We start from the raw sequence: 21,700 nt of genomic DNA on the forward strand, positions 1-21,700 counted from the left end.
GATGGTAATATACATAGATGTACCATGCTGCACTTATTCCTGCTCTGGTACATAACCATGCAAAGATTTAAAATCAATTCCAGAGTCAGGTTTACCTACATGAATCACTTGTTATCATTTATCAAAGACCACTATCTACTACTGTCTTGTTATGGTATATTTGCTAAACCTATTCTGTATACTGATTTTAGAAATAGTAAAACTGAACCAGCCAGGAAAATGAACAGCAGCTTTTCACAAAGAACAAAACAATTTAAATATAATCTAAATTACATTTTATATAAAAAGGCTGCTTGGTGGCGTAGTTTATTATCAGCACTTTCTTGAAATGCACTGCTCTATTAACATACCAGTCAGATAGTGGAGATAAATATCAAAGCAATAACTTTTATGATGGAGCTGAACCTTTTGTTCAGCTTTGGGAAGGTATCCATGTGTAAAAGTTCTCATATCCTATACAAGGGCAGTCTCCTTCATTTCAGGTGACTGAGTTAAACATTAAATTTCTTAACACATTCCTGCAGCTATGTGCTTGTCAATCTAAATGTGTTCAGTTCATTTCTATATGTGACCTTTCATAAAATACACCTACTTTACTAAAGCAGTGTTTCTCAACCTGGGTTCCTCGAAAAATGAGCAATTTGGACCTCTCAGGTCAGTTACCACTGACACCAATTTCTTTTGGCTGTGTTTTGGCTACGTCGTAATAGCCAGCAATGTAAGAGGCATTCTTCCCACTGACCACCACACTAATGTACTGTGAGTTGTGGATATAGTAATTATAGCTGGGGCTCCTTGAAGACATGAGAAGTTGAGAGGGTTGAGAAGGGCTGTACCAAAGTCTATATAACTTTTAATGACTTCTCTTATTTGCTCCCATTTTGGCTGTTAAAATTGCCATTGAAAAAAATGTTATATTAAGAGCTAAAAATGACTTGTTGGTCATTTAAAAAAATCATAGCAGTCCTGTGTCTTGTGCTGAAAGTCCTGAATATTCTTGTCTTTCACTAAAAAAAAAAAACAATTACTCTCAATGCAGTAAACATGAGGGAAATGAAAGGGATTTAATAGGGAAGGGCAGACAAGTTTTGCAATTTCAGTCCACAAAAAGGGAATATGGTGTCTTTTCACATAAGGAAGTTAGTAGCTGAGTGCATTTCTGGCAGATTAGTGTTATTCCAAGGTCTCCAAAGGAATTAACAAAGGGAAACGATCATGTATTAGGAGATGTACTGCATATGTTTGTTTTTATTTTGCCTTGACATATGCCTTAGGTGTTTTTTTTCAAATATAATAATATATTTTCATTCAGAAGTACATCCAACCTCACTGAAACATTTTTACATACATGCATTTGTTAAACAAGAACAACCCCTATTCATTGTTTGACGCACATACGTGCTGTTTAATCATTGAACATAGTACGTTTCAGAACTTCAGGTCACCTACACAGCTCCAAACAGGTAATATATTGAGGATATGTTCCTCTCTCTAACCTTCCGAATTCATAGAAGGTATGCCATTAGTGCAGAAACAATACCAACTATATACTGAACTTCTGTCAGCATGACAGGTGAAAAGGGATGTCTACGGCATTCACATTTTTACTCTGGTAGCAACTTTTATTCCGGGCTTATGTTTAAGGCTTGTGCAAAGGTGTAAATATATTTTCATTTTCCAAAGTTAAAGATAACTAAATGATTGCTAAGGCTGCAACTATACTGTGGTTTTTAATCTGAGAGACTCTAAAAATCCCTTGTTCATGCTACTGAAGGAGATTGCTGTGCAACTGTTGAGTTATCAGTCTCCTAAGAATAATCTTGTGGGGTATGCCCTAGTTAATATAGGGAAAAAATCACCTAGCAGACTCATGAATGAGTGATTAAAGGGAACTTAATCTCTTTCCTATTCAAGTCTATGGAGTAGATTAATCCCCAGAACTTTGTGCTGTAAGACTGAATTGCTGCATTTTTCAGTCATGGTAGATGGAGTGTACCATATCTCCTGTGTGTAAACTGGCCTGTTGTGTGGGGGATCCCACAGAAATCTATTTTTTCCAAAGTAATGAACCAGTAATTACATTTCTTAACTCTATTATCATTTACACATGTAGATGTGAAAATGTCATATATTGTAGCTTACAAGTCCTTGGATGTTTTTTTTTTTTTAAGCTACAATAGATTTTTTTTCCTGCTTTCTTTCTTTCATTTCACTGGAATTGTCCTACAGACCATTTCCACGGGACACCTCTCTCTATATTTACAGTATGTCTATACCATATGTGGTCTGCAGTCCACTGAAGGAGGTGGAAACACTACTAATGAAACCTGGTTCGATTACACTTAATGGTCATTGAATGCAATAGTCTAATAGAAAACAATCCCCCACACAAATCCCTGCCCAGCACACCTAAAAAGTCACCTTTGCATTTCACCTGTATGGCTTTGAATTGTATGCTAAGTACCTAAATACACAAGGAAGCTGCTGATAAGACTCAGTACCATTACATCACACAATGATGCATCAAGCAGGGGTTTATGGATGTCTTTAGGCTGCTTTGTACAAACAGGTGGAAATGCATACAATCATCTAATGGTATGTACATTAATGGCAAACCTTCAATTTGTCTTTGTCTACAAGACTTTATTATTGATCTCCCATTGTGTACAAGACATTTACATTGGAGAAAACAATTAGCTAAATTTAGCTTTTATTCTGTGTTTCCTGAGCAGCTGAACAATACCTTGAAATGATCACCTGTGGCAAAATCCACAGTTCAGGTATTTACAAGGGAACATCTGTAAATTAAATGAGTTCCTTCCTATACTAAATAAAATGACTAAAGGTTCCTATATATGGGAGAATTTATTAATTCACTGCCAAATGGTAATTTTTTTTTTACATACATGCCACATGTAGATTACACAGGGATGGCTATAACATGTGATTTCAAGAGTAACTAGCTCATGTTTTGACATTCACTTCTGATCCTGCATGTTGATTATTAGATGACATATTCTGGAAGAATGGAAAGTTAGCGAATTTGAGGTAATACTGCTGACACTTACCATCAATTGTAAGTGACAAATTCAGGAAAATATGATGGCTTTGGAAACCATTTCTTTTCAGTGTTGACTTTAGTTTGATAATACAATATATCATTTGGCTTTTTTTGCAAATATAGTGTTTTGTTGTTGTTTTTTTCTTTAGTGTTGCTCTGTGGTCCCTCATACTCTCCTTTTGGGCGAAATGCGTCAGGAAGAAAGACCTATTTTGATTTTTGTACTTTTCTGCTATTTTAGATGTACAAAAGGTTGTATGGTACTGAAAGTGTTATGACATGATCTACATACATTATTTGAATACTGTTTTATTTCTAATACCTGTTTAATATTTACAATTCAATAAAAAATGTATGTTTATTTTATATTGGAATGTGTACTAGTGCCTCAAAAAAGCCTCTCCTTTTTCTTTCTTCTCTATTCTTGATCATTTAGCGAATTTGAGGGATTCACAGGAACATGGATGTGGCTCCTAAGTAATTACTTCCCCTAAACTTTTGTATGTCTTAGGTTTGTCCATTACCATTCATCACCTCGTAGATTGTAAGCTTTTCGGGGCAGGGTCCTCTCCTCCTCTTGTGTCTGTATTTGTCTGTCATTTGCAACCCCTATTTAATGTACTGGTGTAATATGATGACTCTATATAAATCTTTTTAAATAATAATAATAATTCATGGCCTAGTTAGATGCAGATCAGAATCCTTGCTGTCACAAAGGAGAAGTCTTGGTGCAACTGAAAAAAATCACTATACATTGCATGTCAATAAATCTATCCTTTAATAGGTAGTAGTGGGGTGCATTTTTTAATCACCACAGAGCATATGAAAAATTCCAACCCCCTATGAAAGTATACCAGTATAATGGTATGTGATCCCTACTCATTTGCAGATTAAGGCTGAATACTCTTGCATTATGGGATAAGCTTTACTTTTGTATGGTGGGTTTTAACCTTTCACACTGCCATAGACAGACTAGTGGCCCTCAGGGAGAGATCTATCAATCTTGCTGCAGGGCAGCAAGATTCTGTACAACACAGTTCTAATACAGAAATGGGAGATGTTTGACCTGCCAAGTGGTTTGTATCTTTGTCATTTTGGTTCTAAAATATCCTAGCTCTGCCACACAGCACAGCCCTGTCTGCCAGGCCAGGAGACCCGATTTTCTCTACTGCAGTCAAGTAACACATACAGGTCTTGTCCCTTTCCTAGTCTGTGGCTGGAGAGTGAAATGAGAAGTAACAGACTAATTAAATCATGTCTTTATTCATGTATCACTTTTTTTTCCCTTTAATTGGCATACTTTTATGGGAACCAAAAATTGTTTAGGACTCACCAGGGCTCTCAGTTCATGTTCCTTACACCGGTCATGTTTCTCTCAGGTTATATTTGTGTTGTAGGCCTTTGTTTTGCGGTATACATGAAATAAGCGGCTTTTGAATTGATGTGAGTATTCAATATACCAATTATACCAGCATTCAAGTAATGAGTAGATTTACATATTTACAACATTTTTAAAATTTTAATAGATATCAATGGAAGGCTATGTACAGATTGGCAGTGAGGTTGCAGTCAGCTGCCTCAGGGGTAACACTATATGTAGCTTCTACCCATGGAAGCCCAATAGAGAATAAATGCAGGCAACAGTGTGCAGTTTAATACTACTTACTGCTGGCAGCTGTCAAATCTGCAGATATTGGTTCCTAAAGAACCAGCACTGCGGACCAAGGGACTGAATAAGCGGCATAGTGCAAGCCACCAGGAACCGCGTGGAATCACTTGGTGGTGCTCCAGGTCTGAACCTGCCCTCTGGATTATATGAAATTTAGGTACAGATATGTATATTTGTTTGCTTTATAGTGTTATCAGATACACAGATTTACGTGTTGGGTAACAACATATTAAGTCTGGAGAAGTGGTATGGTATTAATTTTTGGACAGAAACTTCTCACAGAAGTTGGTTACCTGACAAATGTTAGCATCCTACATTCATATGTTGTTTAAATATTTATTGTTTATTAGTTTTAAAAATTACATTGGTGTTTCACTGATTACAAAATTTGTGCCTACATTTGAAAAAACAGGGTCCCAAAACTTCTCAGAGGGGTATTTTCTGTTAAAGTTGCTCTGTGGTCAAGAAATAAATCTACTAGTTTGTTGACATTTATAATGCAGGACATATATTTGTGATCAATTAGACGATCGACTAAATAAAAACATTGCATTGCACTACAGAAGAGTTGGTTTAGCAAATTAATGTTTTTTTTTTCGATACAGATCAAAAACTGAACTTGGATGATACATTGCATACCATACTACAAAGGATGGATATAAATGTCTATAGTAATATCAATTAAAAATACCGTAGAGAGAAAATCACATAGTGTATGCCTAGAGTTAGGGTGTTCAGATACACAATCTCCCCCACTCCTTCTGTTGGGCCTATCACAGTAGGACTGCTTTGCTCAGACCCCTGAGATCAGCTGTCAGGAAAAGACAGTACCAGAGCAGCAAACAGCAATAGTTTTCTGAGGATGGTGGGGCGCTCTGCTGAGATTACACAGGCTGCTAAGAACTGCTTTATCAGAAACAAAGAACATTTAATCATTGGGGACCTGATCAAGGCAACCCACCCGTTCCACAAGAGACATTATTTTCTGTAATATGATGAATGCAGGAAAGAAGCATTTTTTGATGCTCAGGTGTGTGCAGTGTTGTTGCTTTTTAACCCCTAAGTGATCATGAAAGATATATGAATGAGTCACATTGCTGGTTAAACGGGAGCTGTGATTCATTTTGTAGAAAGAAACAAGACTTTTCTTGCACCTACTGCTATTTGACCTTGCTATATAGAAATGTAAAAACACATTGCCCTTTAGGGATCGCATATCATTTCCAGAAATCGCCTTAGTCTTTAAACCCTCCTGGAATAAAAATCCTGTTTCTGAGACATCTGCCTACTCTCTTTTCATTAGTGTATCATATGAACTCATTTACTGTCCTGCTGGGCAACTAACCAGAACAATCTGCATTTTATCGCTGCTGCTACAAAAGTGAACCTCTCACCTGGCAATAAACTGCAAGAATGAACTACCTAGGGCAATAGAAGAAAATGCTTTTGAACCAGCCTGAATGTGGTTGTGACCTTGAGTAAGTGGTTAATGATAAATCCCTTTCTTCACTCCCTCCTCTCTACAACTTCACTCAAGGGACCGCAGCCAAGGGACCAGCCTAGGACTAAAGGATAAAAACACTGATATACAATCCATCCTACCCAGCCTTGCTGGAGTGTTTCCACCTGCCTGGGCGATTCTACAAGGGCACTGGCATCAACTCTAAAAGAAGAATTACCTATCACCATCTCGATCCTTCGTGCATGATAAGTGACACCCCAATGGTTCAGAGCAGCGACCATCACACAGCAGAGTACAAACAGCACCATCTGACCTTGTGTGGGTCACCTTATCCTGCCATTTTTCCTCGGCTCCAGTCTAATCCTTAGGTATCCAGTATCTGAGAGACGCTGTGCAGAATTCTGAGGGATTACAAAATAAATTACACAATTTAAAATAAATAATTACAGAAAGCAACCAAAGGCATTCTTCAAATATAGGAACCTTAACCCCTTCCTAGCTGAATAAAATGATGACCCCCTGACTAATAACAGATACAGGGCTGTCTAAGGAGCGTAGGATTATAATTCAATCCTGGCAGACTGAGATGTTCAGATCCCCGTCCCTCTACATTCAGATGGTGTTAGATAACAAGCTCTTCTGGTGTCATTGTTTTTATCTGTCTGTCATTTGCAACCCCTATTTAATGTACAGCGCTGCGTATTATGTTGGTGCTATTTCAATACTACTAATTAAAATAATTAAAAGGGCTAAAACTCTCCACAACACTAAACCTGGCAGGGTCCAGCCACCTCCAAACCCTAACTAGATGACTTTTGAGTTTTTTAGTTCGGCATATTGTATTTTTTTTTATATATATTTATCTCTGAGGTGGGGATCTCCTCCAGGATCTTTCATCCAGTGACAGAATACAAGCCCAGTACCAGTGTCAGCACAGTATGCCGTGGACTGGTGACCACTCTGTATACAATGTGTTGGCACAACTGCTGAATCAGGTGGGGTGACAACACAAGAACTCAATTAGAGGACAGTTGTCATCCCAAAACATAAAGTGGCTGACCAGTGCCCTTCATGGTGGTGATTATTGGTTATTGCTCTGATGAAAGCTGCAGACTAATGTTAGATGATTCTCACCCTTGTGCTTGTTCCAAGTAAAAATATGACAAGTGTACAGCAATCATTGTTTATCAGATTTAGGACAGACAGCTCTGTACTTCAATGGAGGACATAAGCAGCTCACTTGTCCCCCATCATAGTATATAATGGTGGTGTGTGTACATTCACTCATTTATTTACCTGTCACTGGAAATGGTCATGAAGGATGTTTTCCAGGGAGAATCATCTGGACTACAGCCTCCTACAGACAGACCTTCCCCACATGGGACAATGGTTCATATTTGTGAAGGTAGCTGTCACGTGACAACGTTTAGTCCTGGATGGTGACTGACAGCTCAGGTGGGGAGGATGCAGCGGGAGGACGCAGCAGGTGCCCCCCCCCCATCACTGGATACAATAGAATGTCTGTCCTCAGCTATCATGACTGAACACAATATTGTAAATAAGACATAAACATTGAATATACAGTGTGATTCTAGTGGCCCTCAGAAAAGGATGCTGCACCTGGTAATGGGCACAGGCGGGGTTATCTGAACTCTTCATTCACCACACACAGGGTTACCCCAGGCATCATATCTCACCTTATATCCCCTTCCCTGACTGAACATTAACCCCTTGTGCCTGGCAGACATTTTGCTCCGCACAGAGCCGGCACATTACAGGATGGAAGGTACCGAGCAGCACACGGGTCACGTGACGCGGGCATGAGGCGGGAGGGGAGGCAGGAACAGTGCATGAAGGGCAAATAGGTGAAGAAATGTATATGGGGACACCAGGCATGGATGCTGCTACGGGCACTACCTAGGGGGAGAAACAGGCACCCTGCTAAATATTCTACCCCCGGGGCAAAGCGGTGCCAGTAGGGCGTTGTCCTGTGCCAATGTACCTGACGTGCTATGGGTGAATGTATATACACTGCTGCGTATGCCAGACTTTACTGTATTAGGTGTAATATACTCCGAGTGTGTTGTATTCCGGTATAATGCAATGTATTCCGGGTGTAATAATTATACGCATAGAGCTGATGCTCAGCATTTTTATCCCCTCCCCCTCCTCTCAGGCAGGTGCGCGGTTCTCTCCTCACGACCTTCATCCCGATGCTGTGAGGTCACACACATGAGGAGCATCATCGCCTCCCCAACCAACCATGACCAGCTGTGGTATCGTGATGCCACCCACGCCAGGAGGGTTCCACCTGACACAGCCGCGACTATCCCCAGCCAAGTCTCCTTAGAATGTCCTTACAGCCCTCATTCTCCCCGTCACTCGCCATAGCAGGCCCAGCGCCGCACTTTGTACACCTTACAGGCGCGGAATAATTTCTTTATTTTTCCGTCCTGGGAGGGGCAGCACCACACACTTCTGCACCTCCGTCCTTGGAACTGCAGTTTAGAAACCACGCCCTTTTCCCCGCCTCCCCTCGTATCCATTTCACACTTATTGGCCGCGCTTTACTACAGGCCACGCCCCCCAGAGGAGAAGGTAGATATATTTCGGGGGCGAGGAAGGAGAAGACCTCGCCGGGTGTAAGGTTGTCCCGTGCTTGTCGCCGGCAGCGCCTGTCATTGAATCAGCTGCTTGTCCATTTATGTGATTTACACCAGCGGTGCCAACTTCCCTTCTACACAGCGATCAAACCTCGTAACCAGGAAGCGCACAACTTTTCCGAGATCTGGACGTCGCCCTTTGTTGAAATCTAAAAGCACAATTTAAACATGGCCAGGGACAAAGTGAAGGAAAGCGATGGTGGCTGGAAGAAATTCATCTGGAATTCGGAGAAGAAGGAGTTCCTGGGCAGAACAGGTGGCAGCTGGTGTAAGTATCAGCGGGCGATGGGTGCAAGGTGACGGGGTGTCCTCTGTGTCCCTGCACCGTGTGTTCATGGTGATCGGGCGATCGGATTGTGCTGCAATCTTCTGCCTTTCATGGCATCCTGTTATGGGGGGAAGAGGTCATTTTGAAGGACACCCATGTAGCCAATCTATAACAAGAGGGAGGGGAAACCCTGCGTGTCACCATCACCCATACTCATCTAAGCACAGGCTGACTGCATCTTACCATGGGCAGGGAGGGGGCATCACCAGCGCCATTCATGTGACCTTTGTACAGCTTCATGGCTGGAGAATCCCTATACATTGCGGGGGTCACCCAGCATGATGGCAAAAGGGAGTGATCATACATCAGTGCTCAAGGTTAGTCAAGGTGACCGGTTATGGCCCAGCGTGCCATGTGGATGCAGAATGCTGGCAGTGCCAGGGATCTGGTGTCTGGGCTACAACCAGCCGGGGGCAGGACAATGGCCAGGAATGAACGGGTCCTCCAAAGGTGGTTTCCTAGCAACCGGCTGTAACCTGAGTTAGGCCTCCAAGGTGCACAATAGAGGAGCCAAGCCAAAGTATTCCCAGAGCCTCCCACCCATTCGCCTTTCTCTGTACATCATTCATAATTGATGAACTTTGGTAGTTATGGAAACATCTTAAAAATCGCACCCTTAGCTTCATTCCATACGTGTAACATGAAAATAATTGGCTTGATGTGACTCTGGCTCTATACAATGCTATACATAGGTACCCAGCAAGCTTCACCTTGATGGGTACCATAATGACATTGTGCCATTCCCTCCTGGTTAAGGTGGCGTTTTCAAGCAATCTTTGGCTTTGTGTAGATTTATTGGAGAATTGATGTTTTTTACTAAGGATTTTGTCAGCGTTGTGTGTGAATGTTAGGAATCAGATTGTAAGCTATGGTTGGTATATCTGGTGGGAAAATGGCACCCAGGTGTGGTTGTCACCTTTTCTGGGAATAATAACGGTCCTGTGAATTTTCCAGTTAGTTTTTTTGGGTGAATCGCATTTTTGCTGGCTAACTCTATACGCTTAGGTCATGGATCATCATCATGTTTGTTGTTTGGCTTTGATCTTCCTACAAAGATGTAGACTGGCTTGTGTGTTCCTCTAATACAAAGTATCACACTAATATATATATAGATATATATTGCATAGCTCACAGCCATGGCACAGCAGAGTCCTTGGACCATTCTCTGCCATCTACCTGCAAGGTCTCTGCATAGCAAGATTTCTGATACCTTGTGTACAATATACAGCTCTTCTGCTCCTTAACTTAAAATATGTTACCTTATTTTACATAATGCCTGGAGAATTCATACCTTCCATTGATAAATCTATAATAAACGTGTATTGTCACAGAGGTAGCAGAGGGCTCGGTTACAATAATTGCCCATAATTGAGGCTGAGCAGATGTGGCTGGAAGAGTTCCCCGAATCCTGACAATCCTATATTTCTTTACAATAATGTGATCTGTTATAAAGTACAGAATGTGAGATGTTTCTATAGCTCTCCTGTTTGTGTTATGTACAATGAAATGTATGTGTTTTGTAGATCACTGTGTTTCCATATGCAAAACCTGGCCGGCGTGAAAGTACAATGACAGCCCGCAGCCTGGCGGGGATCAGTGACAACATGTTTGCTTAGCAGCAATGGTTCTGTTCTTCTCTGCTATGGCTGAGCTGTGGAAAAAATTTCCAAATCTCCCTGACGTCACTGACACTTGCTCAATGCTGCCTGGATACCAGCGTTAACTATGAACATGCCTCTTCCTGACACTAGTAGTGGCCAGGCCTTTGTGTAACCAGGCTTTATGTTACACGCATTGGATACTTCTCAAGCTAAATCTGGAAACGTTTCATATGCCAGATTGTCATCAATTAGCTTTCTCTCAATATAATTACCCTGACTAATCAGCCAGATTCACTTGTGAATTGGCTCTTCCAGGCTATAGCCTTATTGAATAAAGGTCAGTAAGGCGTTGAGGGATACCCTAACAACCAATCATAATTCACCCTTTATAACTATAGTCACCTTATATTGCCGGCAAGGTATAGGTATTGTGAGGTCTTTGTAAATTAATCCATAGTGCTGTTTTATAATAAACCTGGCTTCAATGACTTATAAAGTTTGTAATATTATTTCTTTGTTTTTGTTTTGCAGTTAAAATCCTCCTATTCTATTTGGTCTTCTATGGGTGTTTAGCTGGTATTTTTATTGGGACCATTCAAGTATTGCTGTTAACCATCAGTGATTATGAACCAAAGTATCAGGATCGTGTGGCACCACCAGGTAATGTCACATTGCACTTATTACTGATCCCTAACATTCTGTTCTAATGACACTGGGCTCAGTTCACATCAGGATAAGATTCCTTATTAAAAAGCAAGTTTGAAAATCACTTTCACATGGCTAAAAAAGTCTTATCCTTGTGTTAAAGCTTAGTGAACTGAGCTTGTGATAAATGGCATTGGGCTGTGTATCGTTCACTTAGTGACTGACTAGATGTCATGATACATCTGCTGGTACAACTGATATCATTGTATATTTTTGTCTGCAGTCACAGTGGCTGGCAGCTCTGCATGCTGTAGATAACGGCATTCCCACCAATTATCTGACCGTGTTCATTATAGGCTTGGATGTTGGGGTCAAGTCATCGAGTCACTGGAAGATCTCCAGAGGATTTCTAGCTGTAGTGATGTATACATAGTAGGGCCAAATCAGTAACTAGACTTCTATAAACATAAAGTATTACCTATAGCAGCAATTTAGTAAATCAGTTTTAATAATGACATTTGGAATGATGGTCATCACCTATTACTCCATTGTGTATTTTGTTTTATGTATTGACTATACAGAGAAGTAGGGGTGTTTCCCATCAACAGCTGTCCCTGCCTGAATTCTCATATCTAAACAAGTATAGCTGTTCTAAATGATGGATTTTTGACACTTTCATCAGTGAAGCTGGGTGATCCAGCAAACATGGAATGATTTTTTTTTCAAAGTCATTAGCTAGCAAATGTTTTGAATCCTGGACCAGATCCATTCCAGGTTTGCTGGATCACCGAGCTTCACTGGTTAAAAGTGAATTCTCTCCAGCCATAAAGAGCTTTCATCAATCAGACCCATAGTATCTGATCAAATGAAGTTAAAATGCTGGCCATCACTCAATACTCGATTGTTGGCTTTTTTTGAATTGACTATATGTGTAAGTAGGGGTGTTCACCTCAATCCATCCACACGTGCCTTTTCCTGAATTCCCATATCTGAACAGCTTTTCTTGCTCCTGCTTTTGACTGCATTTTTATTTAAAGTTGTTGCTGATCAAATGTCACGATGTTGGCCATCACCCATTACATCTCCACTGTTAATTTTTTTATTATTGACTAGATGTTTGAGTAAGGGTGTTACACCTCTGTCCAACCTCACCAACAAGTACCTCCTCCTGACTTCGCATATCCAAACAGGTCTATCTCTTTTTATTGCTGGATTTTAGACTGTAGCTTCAAGGTTGTAGTAGATGATCAAATGAAGCTGAAATGTTATCTTGGGCTGTAAAATACTAGTAATTGCTGATAATGACCAATGGGATTAGGGAAAGGTATTGAGTTACTGTAATCTCCAGGTACTTCTTCATTTTACTGCTGATGTTTCCAGCAATTAACTAGACAGTTCATGTATTCTTTAGTCCTAAATCCTGCTAGGATATGTTGCTTTACCACAGATGTAAAGCATATAATACATGTAAGTTGGATCTGTTGTTTTTTACTTTCTGCATCCCCACTGGGGACATTCACCCTTTCTGTTTGTCTTACTGACCTTTGTCAATAGAACCCCATAACTTTAGGGGCTTATTCACACTGGTTGTAGACCTGGTGGACCATGCACTGGATAATCACTGCTGCTTATTTAGTGTTGGGGGTGAGCTTTTGGCATTCATTTGTCAAACACCCCTGACCATCTATGTGACTTCTCCATAGGACCAGATTTAGCTTGCAGGATTCAGCCATATTTGTGGTCACCAAGGGAATGGCGGTGTGAAGAAGTCCCTGGAGTTGTCCCTCTCACTCATCATCCTATGACATGTCTAAGATAAGATTTTTGGTTATTGTAAGCTGGTTGCATTTGAAGACTGAATTAAAAATTCTCCAGATGGAACAATTGCCTAATTCCCTTTCTGAAAATCCTAGTTGACTGGCTACCCATGGATTTTTCAGTTATTGACCCACAATAGTCCTTTTTATCAGGTGTTAGATGTCACTTGCTGCATAATTGTTCTGTATCGGTGACTCAAAAGAATTCAAAGTTATTCAAGCCAAAGAGCAGAGGCAGCTAATATTTCAGAGGCCTGTCATGTACAGTATTTATTTTGCAGTATAAGATATGCAAGCTATACACAGACAAATGTCAGTGCTGCAAAGCAAATACTGCTGATTTTCATAAGTCTAAAACTGCCAGTGATCATTTGTCATCCAAATATTCTCCACATACCAAAAATATTTAGTTTGTGTGGCTGTAGCAGTGTCATACACAGTGTAAGAAGTGATATGTGTATTGTGGAACCACAGTATCTGTTAACATCACGTAAACAAATAATAAATAATTCAGATGGCTGTCTTACATTCATAGTGCTGAGCTTCCTCTGCTAAGAGAGCAGCACCCCTGTGCTATAGTCCGGGGTGCAACTTCCACCTATTGGAAATGTTATAACACCAGAATTCTACTTATTTATTTATTGAGTATTGTGAATAAAAGTTTTATTTATAGTATTAATATTAAAATATTCCATAAAAATAATACACAGAACATTTAGATAAGTGAAGTTAGAGCTTTAGAGTAAAGTAAAATCTCCTTAAATCTCACTTCTGCTCATTATTGCCCAACCTTTATACAGGCCAGACAGGACGAGTTAATATTTACATTACTCCGAAAATTAATGATAAACCTTGTTACAGCTTATTAACAGTTATTACTGGAGAGGACGGGCTTTGTGATTTAATGTTGTATATCTGCAATCAGTCCAACCCCACATATGGGAGCTTCAGTCCATAGAACAGCGACACGTGTCTCTATATACCCTGTAAGCTGTTACAAGTCTTATCTTAAGTGAACAAGCTGAAGTGCAGAATGTGAGGCCTCCATACCCAAAAAGGGAAGTGCGATTGTGCTTTGTGTGTGGGTTTTCTTTCCTCCATGTGCTCGCTGTGCTGACGAATGTAATACATAGGGAGGAGTGATCAGTGCTACTTCCCTTCTCTAGATTTGACCTTGACTCACAGGCTTAGTTAATAATTCACGGCCAACGGTTTTTTTCTTTTTTTTTTTAGCCTTTAGCTAGATAAAAATATGCTATTTGCTTGAAATGTGCAGTGTAAAGTGAATTAGTGTACTTTGCTTTATTTGTTCATTTCTGCATATTTCAAAGTTTAAAAAAGCTAAAACTGAAGAAAGTGCCAAAATAAATTATATATTTATTTATAAAACAAACTGAATACATAGTTGTAATACATATGTAAACTACAGTATTTGTAAACCCCCTCAGCCAATGTATGATTCACATACCTCCTCCATACAGAGTGACCTCAGTATTTCCTATAGCAGCTAGACATCATTCTGTGTCACATGGCTTCTCACCAGACTATGGATGTAGATGTAACCTCCCATAAGTAAAAATTTTACCCCCCCAGCTTCTAGTGCCTGAAACCATATTGGGTTGGCTGCACTAATATCTGATTGTCTTAAACCTTAATTTTTTTCACCCAAGACAATTGTTTGTGACTGTGCTTTGCCATGATCCCCCATGTTGGGCCACTAATGACCACTGCTGTTTACTGTATTGAGGTGGTAGGGTGCCTGTCATCCTCTTAGAACGTTACTGACTGTACTATTGCTGCTGGAAACTTTAGCTAACAACGGAATGAATTATGAATGGAATGGCTGTAGTAACCTTCAGCACACGGCCCACCACTTCTAGCTTGTTTTCTGTTGTGCTAGGGACTATGGGAAGATAAAATAGAGGTGAATTTTGAATATTTTACCTTTACTAACTGTAATACAGAACTCAACTATAGTGTCTTGTAGTATAGTATAGTAATAGTTTTCAGTTAGATTTAGACTTTTTTTTCTCCAAAAATATATTTTCAAGAATTACAGAGAAAAAAAATGGCTGTGCTCCTGACCCCATTGCCTTATTGGGTTTTAACAAGTACGCAGATCAGGACCTCCGGGTTCCTTGGTCTTTGTACTTGTTCCAGGTTAAATATTGGTGCCAGTGCGTCAGCATAATACCCAAGGAACTAGGCTATTCCAAAGTAAGATAGCAATGGCAGAGCACATGAAAAGTTACCATTAAATCTGATTTTAATAACTTAGGAGAAAGCTGATTTAACAACAGTGCAGGAATTGTTAGCTACCTATAGCTCCATATTGAATGGTAACTTTGGTTGTGCTTTAAAAGGATTAGTAAAATTTGCTGTAGGTTATGGCACATCTGCTGTGGTTTCTCATCATTAAGCTCCCATGCTACCTACGCGCCATTCTGATGTTTAATCAGCAGCAACAACCATAATGATTTCCCTGTACTACTCTGCACCCTGCTCTTTGCCTTGCTGAATAAACCAGATACATCTGGGTCTGGCTATGCATTTGTGCAAAAAGATGGCTTTACCTGTTCCTACAAACCGTGATCAGCCCCTGCTTGAAATGCTTGTGGCATGGGCTGAACCAAACTTGGTGTTCACGGTTTAGATTTGGCACAACACACAGATGTAACACACTCTTCTTTGTGGGAATATGATTTTGAATCCCCTCTAATATACTGAAAATGGAACGGAAGGATGTCTTTGGTGAGAGCCGTTTGAGGGGTTTAGCTATCAGGGTTGTCACAATCCTGTCATTCAGAATCCAAGCACACCTAGTGCTGCCAAGTTGTCTGTATGTGCCCACATACTGATGTGTAGATCCTTAGTGTTGTTGGTGAGGTGTACCACCCTGATTGTCACATTGACATGTGATGAAGCCACAGCTCTGCTTGTTAGCGCTGTTCTATGTATCTCGTACATAGGATACCTTTGGGGATTTAAGTATTATTGACTTCAACTGTTACTTTTTTATTCCAGGACTCACACAGCTGCCCAAAGCTATAAAAACAGAAATCACATTTTCATTGAGTGAGCCAAGTTCATACGAGGACTATGTGGCTGGTCTAGCTTCATTTTTGGAACAATACAACAGCAGCAGGCAGTCAGACCCACTGATTTTTAAAGATTGCTCTGGTGAGTATAAAACAGCATTTGTGGGTAATTGCTAAACAGGGAAACCATTTTTTTCTTGTTCTTTATCCTTGTACTTTTATTGAGATTGAAAGTTGGATTTACCATGGACCCTTTAATACCCAAGAATGATGTGCTGGCTGAAGAGCTTTTTTTTTTCTTCAAACATAAGCCATAAGATATTGTCCATGGCCAAATATTTCGTTTTACACAAAATGATACCACACAAGGCAAATATATTTGAAATCCTCCATTTTTGTTCATCTATTTTTAAGAGACTGAAGCTGCTGAATGCATATATGCCCTCTTGTCCTCCATCCTGTCTTTTTAGAGCTGAAGGAGACCTACATATCCCTCTCCTCCATCTCATCTACTTGGAAAAGGATAAGGCTGAAGGAGCCCTAAAAATCCCAGTCCCCCATCCTATCCGTTTAGTTGGAAGGAAATCAGGCTGAAGGAGACCTACATGTGATCAATCCTTTTACCCAAACCCCTTCCATCTAGATAGATGGGGTGAAGAAGACCTATATGTCCTAGTCTATCCGGTAGGAATGTGGCTCATGTCAAAGCATTCGCTGGGAGAGGAGGGTGGAGGAAATAATGCATCTCCAACAGTGGCACAGTTGGAATAAACTTCAGCCAAAGCTTAAATAGTGTTTTCCCTGTAATTTATCTTGAGTAATCCCAATTCCTTATGTAGAACAAAAGGACAAAGCATCTCAACATTTGTTTAATAAAATAAAGTTTATTTCACTGAACCTGACCTGAAAAAAACATGAAATCAGTTCAGTGCAAAGGTCCTACTTGTGAGATCAGTTTATTTTCCAGGAAATGGTATCACTATACCACTAGAATCCACATGTTTGAAGGTAAAATATCAATCAGATTACTAAATATTTTTCTGTTATGAAATCCAGTAATTCCAGAAATGAAGAGGTTAAAAAAAAAAAAAAAAGTGCCACCTAAAAAGTATCAAACCCTGAGGATGTTAGTGTGTGCAAGAGCTGCGTAATAATAAAGAATGTGACAAATACATCACAACACCTTTTTATTTGCCGTAAAAGGAATCTAGATCAGTAAAGTGTTGAAGGAAAAAATTACTTTTTTATTAAATTTACTTTCCAAAAAAAGTTTGACATTGCTGGCCTGCACATTGCTAAAAATTCTAATTGCTGGTTTGTCATTCTTTTTTTTTTTTTTTTTTTTTTTTTTTTTTTTTTATTACCTTTTGCTTCTTTACTTTGAGTCACAAATCAATAAAGATATATACCTAGAGAAGGTTGTCTAGCAATACAAAACCTATTAGTGAAAGAGTTTGCTGAACCTGCCTTTAATTTTCCAGAGACCCCTTCAACCTACATGGACCAAGGACCAATTAGTCCAGAAAATGGCAAAAAATTATCATGCAAGTTCAAGAGAGAATGGCTTGGAAGTTGTTCTGGTTTACAAGATCCAAGCTTTGGCTTTAAGGAAGGCAGACCCTGTGTGATCATCAAGCTTAACAGGATTGTGGGATACAAACCAAAGGTAGGGCTAAGCTTTCCAGTCTCATCTGTGAACTTCAGTTTTTTTTTGTTTTGTTTTTTATGCAGCTGAAATTTAATGCATTCCTTTTTGTTTCAGCCCCCTCAGAATGCAACTTTCCCTGGGGTCCCCGGAGCATCTTACAATCCATTTGTTATTCCTATTATTTGTGCAGGAAAGGTAAGAAGTGCAAGTTGATTAATGTAAATTGCTAAAATGTATAACCGTTGATTGTAAAAGAAACCCCAAATACTGGTGTAATGCTGGACACCTAAAGCAACCCAGTGAATGGGACCTGCCATGTTTTACTACCTATTTTATTACCCAGATAAATCATGTGCATATCGAGTATCCCTGATGCTGAATATGTATATATGAAAATATAATACAGTGCAGGCATTGTCATGGGCAAGGATGTACAGGTCACTGCCATGCTGGCTAAATGCATCTGTAGAGGTGAATGGAGACAGTTGGTCACACGCGTCACCACATCTGAAGACACAGCTGGTGTCTATGTACTTTGGGAATCTTCTTTATCTACATATTTCTTCACCTAATCACAAAGGGAATGGCCATGTCTATTTTTAGGTGTTAGGCTTTGTAGATGAGTGTTCCACAATTCTTTCCACTATAGACATCAGCTGTGGAAATTCAACTCTCTCTTTAATGAATAGCAACTGCATGAAATGCCTTCTTGGAGACCGGAAATATGCAGTATCTACATTTACACAGCTAAATACAATCCATGCCTGGGGTTAGGGAAATCTTTTTTAGATCTAAAAAACTCCTTCCACTTAACTAAGTTATGTAAAATAAATGACAAAGTGTTGTGATCTTTGGCCAATTAAACCACCTGCTGGCCGTACGCTTGGCGATTTTAGATTTCATCAGGAAAAGATAAAAGAAGTGAATGGATCACAGTAAGCACTTGGTAAAGTTTTAAGGATTCAAAATTGTGTTAGAAATAGAATAACATTATACCATTGCCATGTTAAAGAAAAAATCGTTTCCACACCATTTTTGATTGTTTGGCCTTCCAACTGGAGAATGTAAAAAAAGGACTGAAAGCAGATGAAATGCATTAAAAATTGTCATTATTGGGAAATCTGACATCTGTAGCTGTATTCACTTCAGAGCAGTTCACAGCAGAAGCACTGAAGGACTTCTCTCCACAGTTTAGCTCCCCTTTTCTCAAATTCTTAGTTGTGGTACTTCAGCCTTATAGTCTTTGAACACAACGCATGAGTTCTGGAAGGAGGGAGCAGGGTGCGCTTACGAAAAGAAGATGTCATTGCTTTTGCTATGAGTTTTGAGGATTAATTGCCCCACCGTGTCTACAGCTACAAATAGCCTTGAAGGCTTATTAAAAAAAAAGTAACATATATTTTGTTATGTTAATGATGAGACAACTACTGACATTTATCATTAATAATAAAAAAAAATAACATTTTTTGTATTCCAGAAAGAGGACGATCAGCCAAAGATTGGAAATGTGGAATACTTTGGAATGAGCGGAATCGGAGGTTTCCCCTTGAACTACTATCCTTACTATGGAAAGCTGCTACAACCCGACTATCTCCAGCCCCTTATTGCTGTGCAATTTAACGTCACCTTGGACACTGAAGTCCGCATTGAGTGCAAGGCTTTTGGGGACAACATACACTATAGCGATAAAGATCGCTTTCAGGGACGTTTCGATATCAAGTTTGAGATAAAGAGCTGATCATGGGCACAGCCCGGGTAGTATCATAATCTAAATTCAATTAAACAAAAAAAAAAAAACAAACAAAAAAAAAAAACTTTTAGTCTTGAACAAACTGTCATGTATGGGACCTACACTAAATATATACGCTTTACACTAGCTTTCTGCATTTACTAGGGTTAGAATGTAAAATCAAGGTGTAGCAATAGCAACAAGTATTTATTATACTGTAAATTTAGAAAAATGAATAAATGACTTGAACCTTGGGACATGCCCATTTTTGCTGTAAAATATGATTCCATAATCGAAATGTAGTAAGCAGTGTTTCTGGCCCCAGTATATATTGCTACATTGTGTATTTTATTTTTTTAGTGTACTTGTACAGCAGCATATGTGCAGAATCTACAGTATACGCCAAGCCATGTTTCTGTTGTATGATCTTCCTTTATGTGATCAAACCTGCAGTCCAAGGTGTAAATAGTCTATTATGGGAATAAAACTGGCATGGTATTTTTGTTTCTGTAAAAGAGAAGGCCAACCAATAAGAATATTTAATAGCACTCCATGAAGTCATGTCAGTGTGGCGTTGATTTTATTTAGATAAGGGGAGGGGGCGCTTTTCTGTTTAGCTTCACTTACACTTAAGAGGTGATGGTTTGTGCTGTGTTTTGTATTTAATGCATTTTTTTAAATTCAATCCTCCCCTTATTTCTTATTTTATGAAGGTGTGTCGAGGCCTGGGTCAGACTGTCACTTTTTTTGCAAGGAATAGGGCTAATTGTTTTTAGTTATGGTTTTTTTTTTTTTTTTTTTTTTTTTTTTCAGGAAGCATCCAAGTTGGTGCTGTGTCTTTACAAATGTTTTCCATTTTCATGGTGGAAGAATTTTATATTTATGCAGTTGTACAATTTTATTTTTCTTCAAGAGAAAAACTAATGTATGAAATAAACCAAAGTCACGTGTTGAAAAATAAATCTTTATTTAAAAAAAAATGCAATGCAGTATCCATAGGATGTATTATGTGTCTACTGTGTGCACATCGTTCGAACATCTGTAATATTTGCGAAGAGTACAGTGCTCTTTCAGTCAAAACATCAGACAATAAAATGAATAAATCCACTTCTCTTGTCTTCATCTCGTTCTTCGGGAGGAATTTTAATTGTCTAGAATTTTGAAGAAATATTGTACCTGAGGAGAAAAAAAATGATTTATTGCATTTTGAAATCTGTGGCCATGAAACCTTGCATGGTTCAACGCCTTGTTCCACAGAAATGTTATCTGTCATAAGGTAAACTTTATAAAACCAAAGGGTTGCTGCTGATAGTGGAAAGCAGTCAAGCATTGCTTTTTATTGCTTTTTATTTTGACAACCTGTGCTGGGAAATTGGATACTAAAATGTAACATAAAGCTTATGTTTTGCTGAGATGGATAAATTAAGAGTACAAGGAGATACTTTCTGTGCACTGACTTGAAATATGCAGTTTCAGGAGATCTGACTTTATTACTTGACACCTATTAATCCTTACAGATTGCTGCTGTAGAATAAACAGCTAAACTACAATCATCCTTTATCTAAAAAAAAAACCTCAACCACTCCAGCACCTTTTATGTAGGAGCTACGTTCAACAAAGTTTCTAGGACGTGTATCTATTTTGCCCAGTGCCCATCCCCGGCCAGTATTTCCAGCAATTACTGGTAGTCCAATAGATAAATGGGAATTGTTACGTAATATAAACCAGAAGTAGTTTACTTTGTCACTCCTAAATAGAAAGACCGATAATCTGCAAATGTCATTGAGTAATAGTGTACCAACGTATTGTTACATTGTATTTACTATTTCATTATGTAGATCATAGGAGTGGCTATTCTGCATCTGAGATCATTTAAAGTAAACTTACAAGTAAGGAAAAACATAGTTTTAATATTCAAATGAAGTATTTGGTTTATACAGGCGATGTCCCTTTTGCAATAAAACATGCTTACCTGCCTGTTCACAATCTTCTTTTACGAGTACATTGAGCTGCGCATGCAGTGCAGAATGCCAGGATAT

The 21,700-nt window shown here is 39.2% G+C and overlaps 2 protein-coding genes across 2 annotated transcripts in view; one reads left to right on the forward strand and one right to left on the reverse strand.

Annotated features, from left to right (window-relative positions):
• Positions 1-8,841: 8,841 nt before the first annotated feature.
• On the forward strand, positions 8,842-20,768 carry ATP1B1 (ATPase Na+/K+ transporting subunit beta 1). The gene is made up of 6 exons (XM_072426692.1): positions 8,842-9,123; positions 11,316-11,444; positions 16,271-16,426; positions 17,766-17,950; positions 18,047-18,127; positions 19,410-20,768. Exons 1-6 carry the CDS (start codon positions 9,024-9,026, stop codon positions 19,668-19,670), a joined length of 912 nt encoding a protein of 303 aa, XP_072282793.1. The 5' UTR covers positions 8,842-9,023; the 3' UTR covers positions 19,671-20,768.
• The window catches only part of NME7 (NME/NM23 family member 7), a gene marked incomplete in the record, with an annotated part of 94,873 nt that continues 93,782 nt past the window's right edge, over positions 20,610-21,700 (reverse strand). Inside the window, 1 exon segment of the mRNA XM_072426681.1 lies at positions 20,610-20,837. Within this exon segment, the coding sequence (XP_072282782.1) occupies positions 20,805-20,837 (33 nt within the window).

Source organism: Pyxicephalus adspersus, chromosome 1, assembly GCF_032062135.1.
Source record: "Pyxicephalus adspersus chromosome 1, UCB_Pads_2.0, whole genome shotgun sequence".
In the NCBI taxonomy this organism is placed as follows: domain Eukaryota; kingdom Metazoa; phylum Chordata; class Amphibia; order Anura; family Pyxicephalidae; genus Pyxicephalus; species Pyxicephalus adspersus.

What these genes read in the sequence shown, in the direction of transcription:
- ATP1B1 (XM_072426692.1), top strand. Translation starts at nt 9,024, where the DNA reads ATGGCCAGGGACAAAGTGAAGGAAAGCGATGGTGGCTGGAAGAAATTC. An exon ending in GATTTTTAAAGATTGCTCTG is followed by an intron (nt 16,427 to 17,765) that starts GTGAGTATAAAA and finishes TTAATTTTCCAG; the next exon opens with AGACCCCTTCAACCTACATG. An exon ending in TTGTGGGATACAAACCAAAG is followed by an intron (nt 17,951 to 18,046) that starts GTAGGGCTAAGC and finishes TTTTTGTTTCAG; the next exon opens with CCCCCTCAGAATGCAACTTT.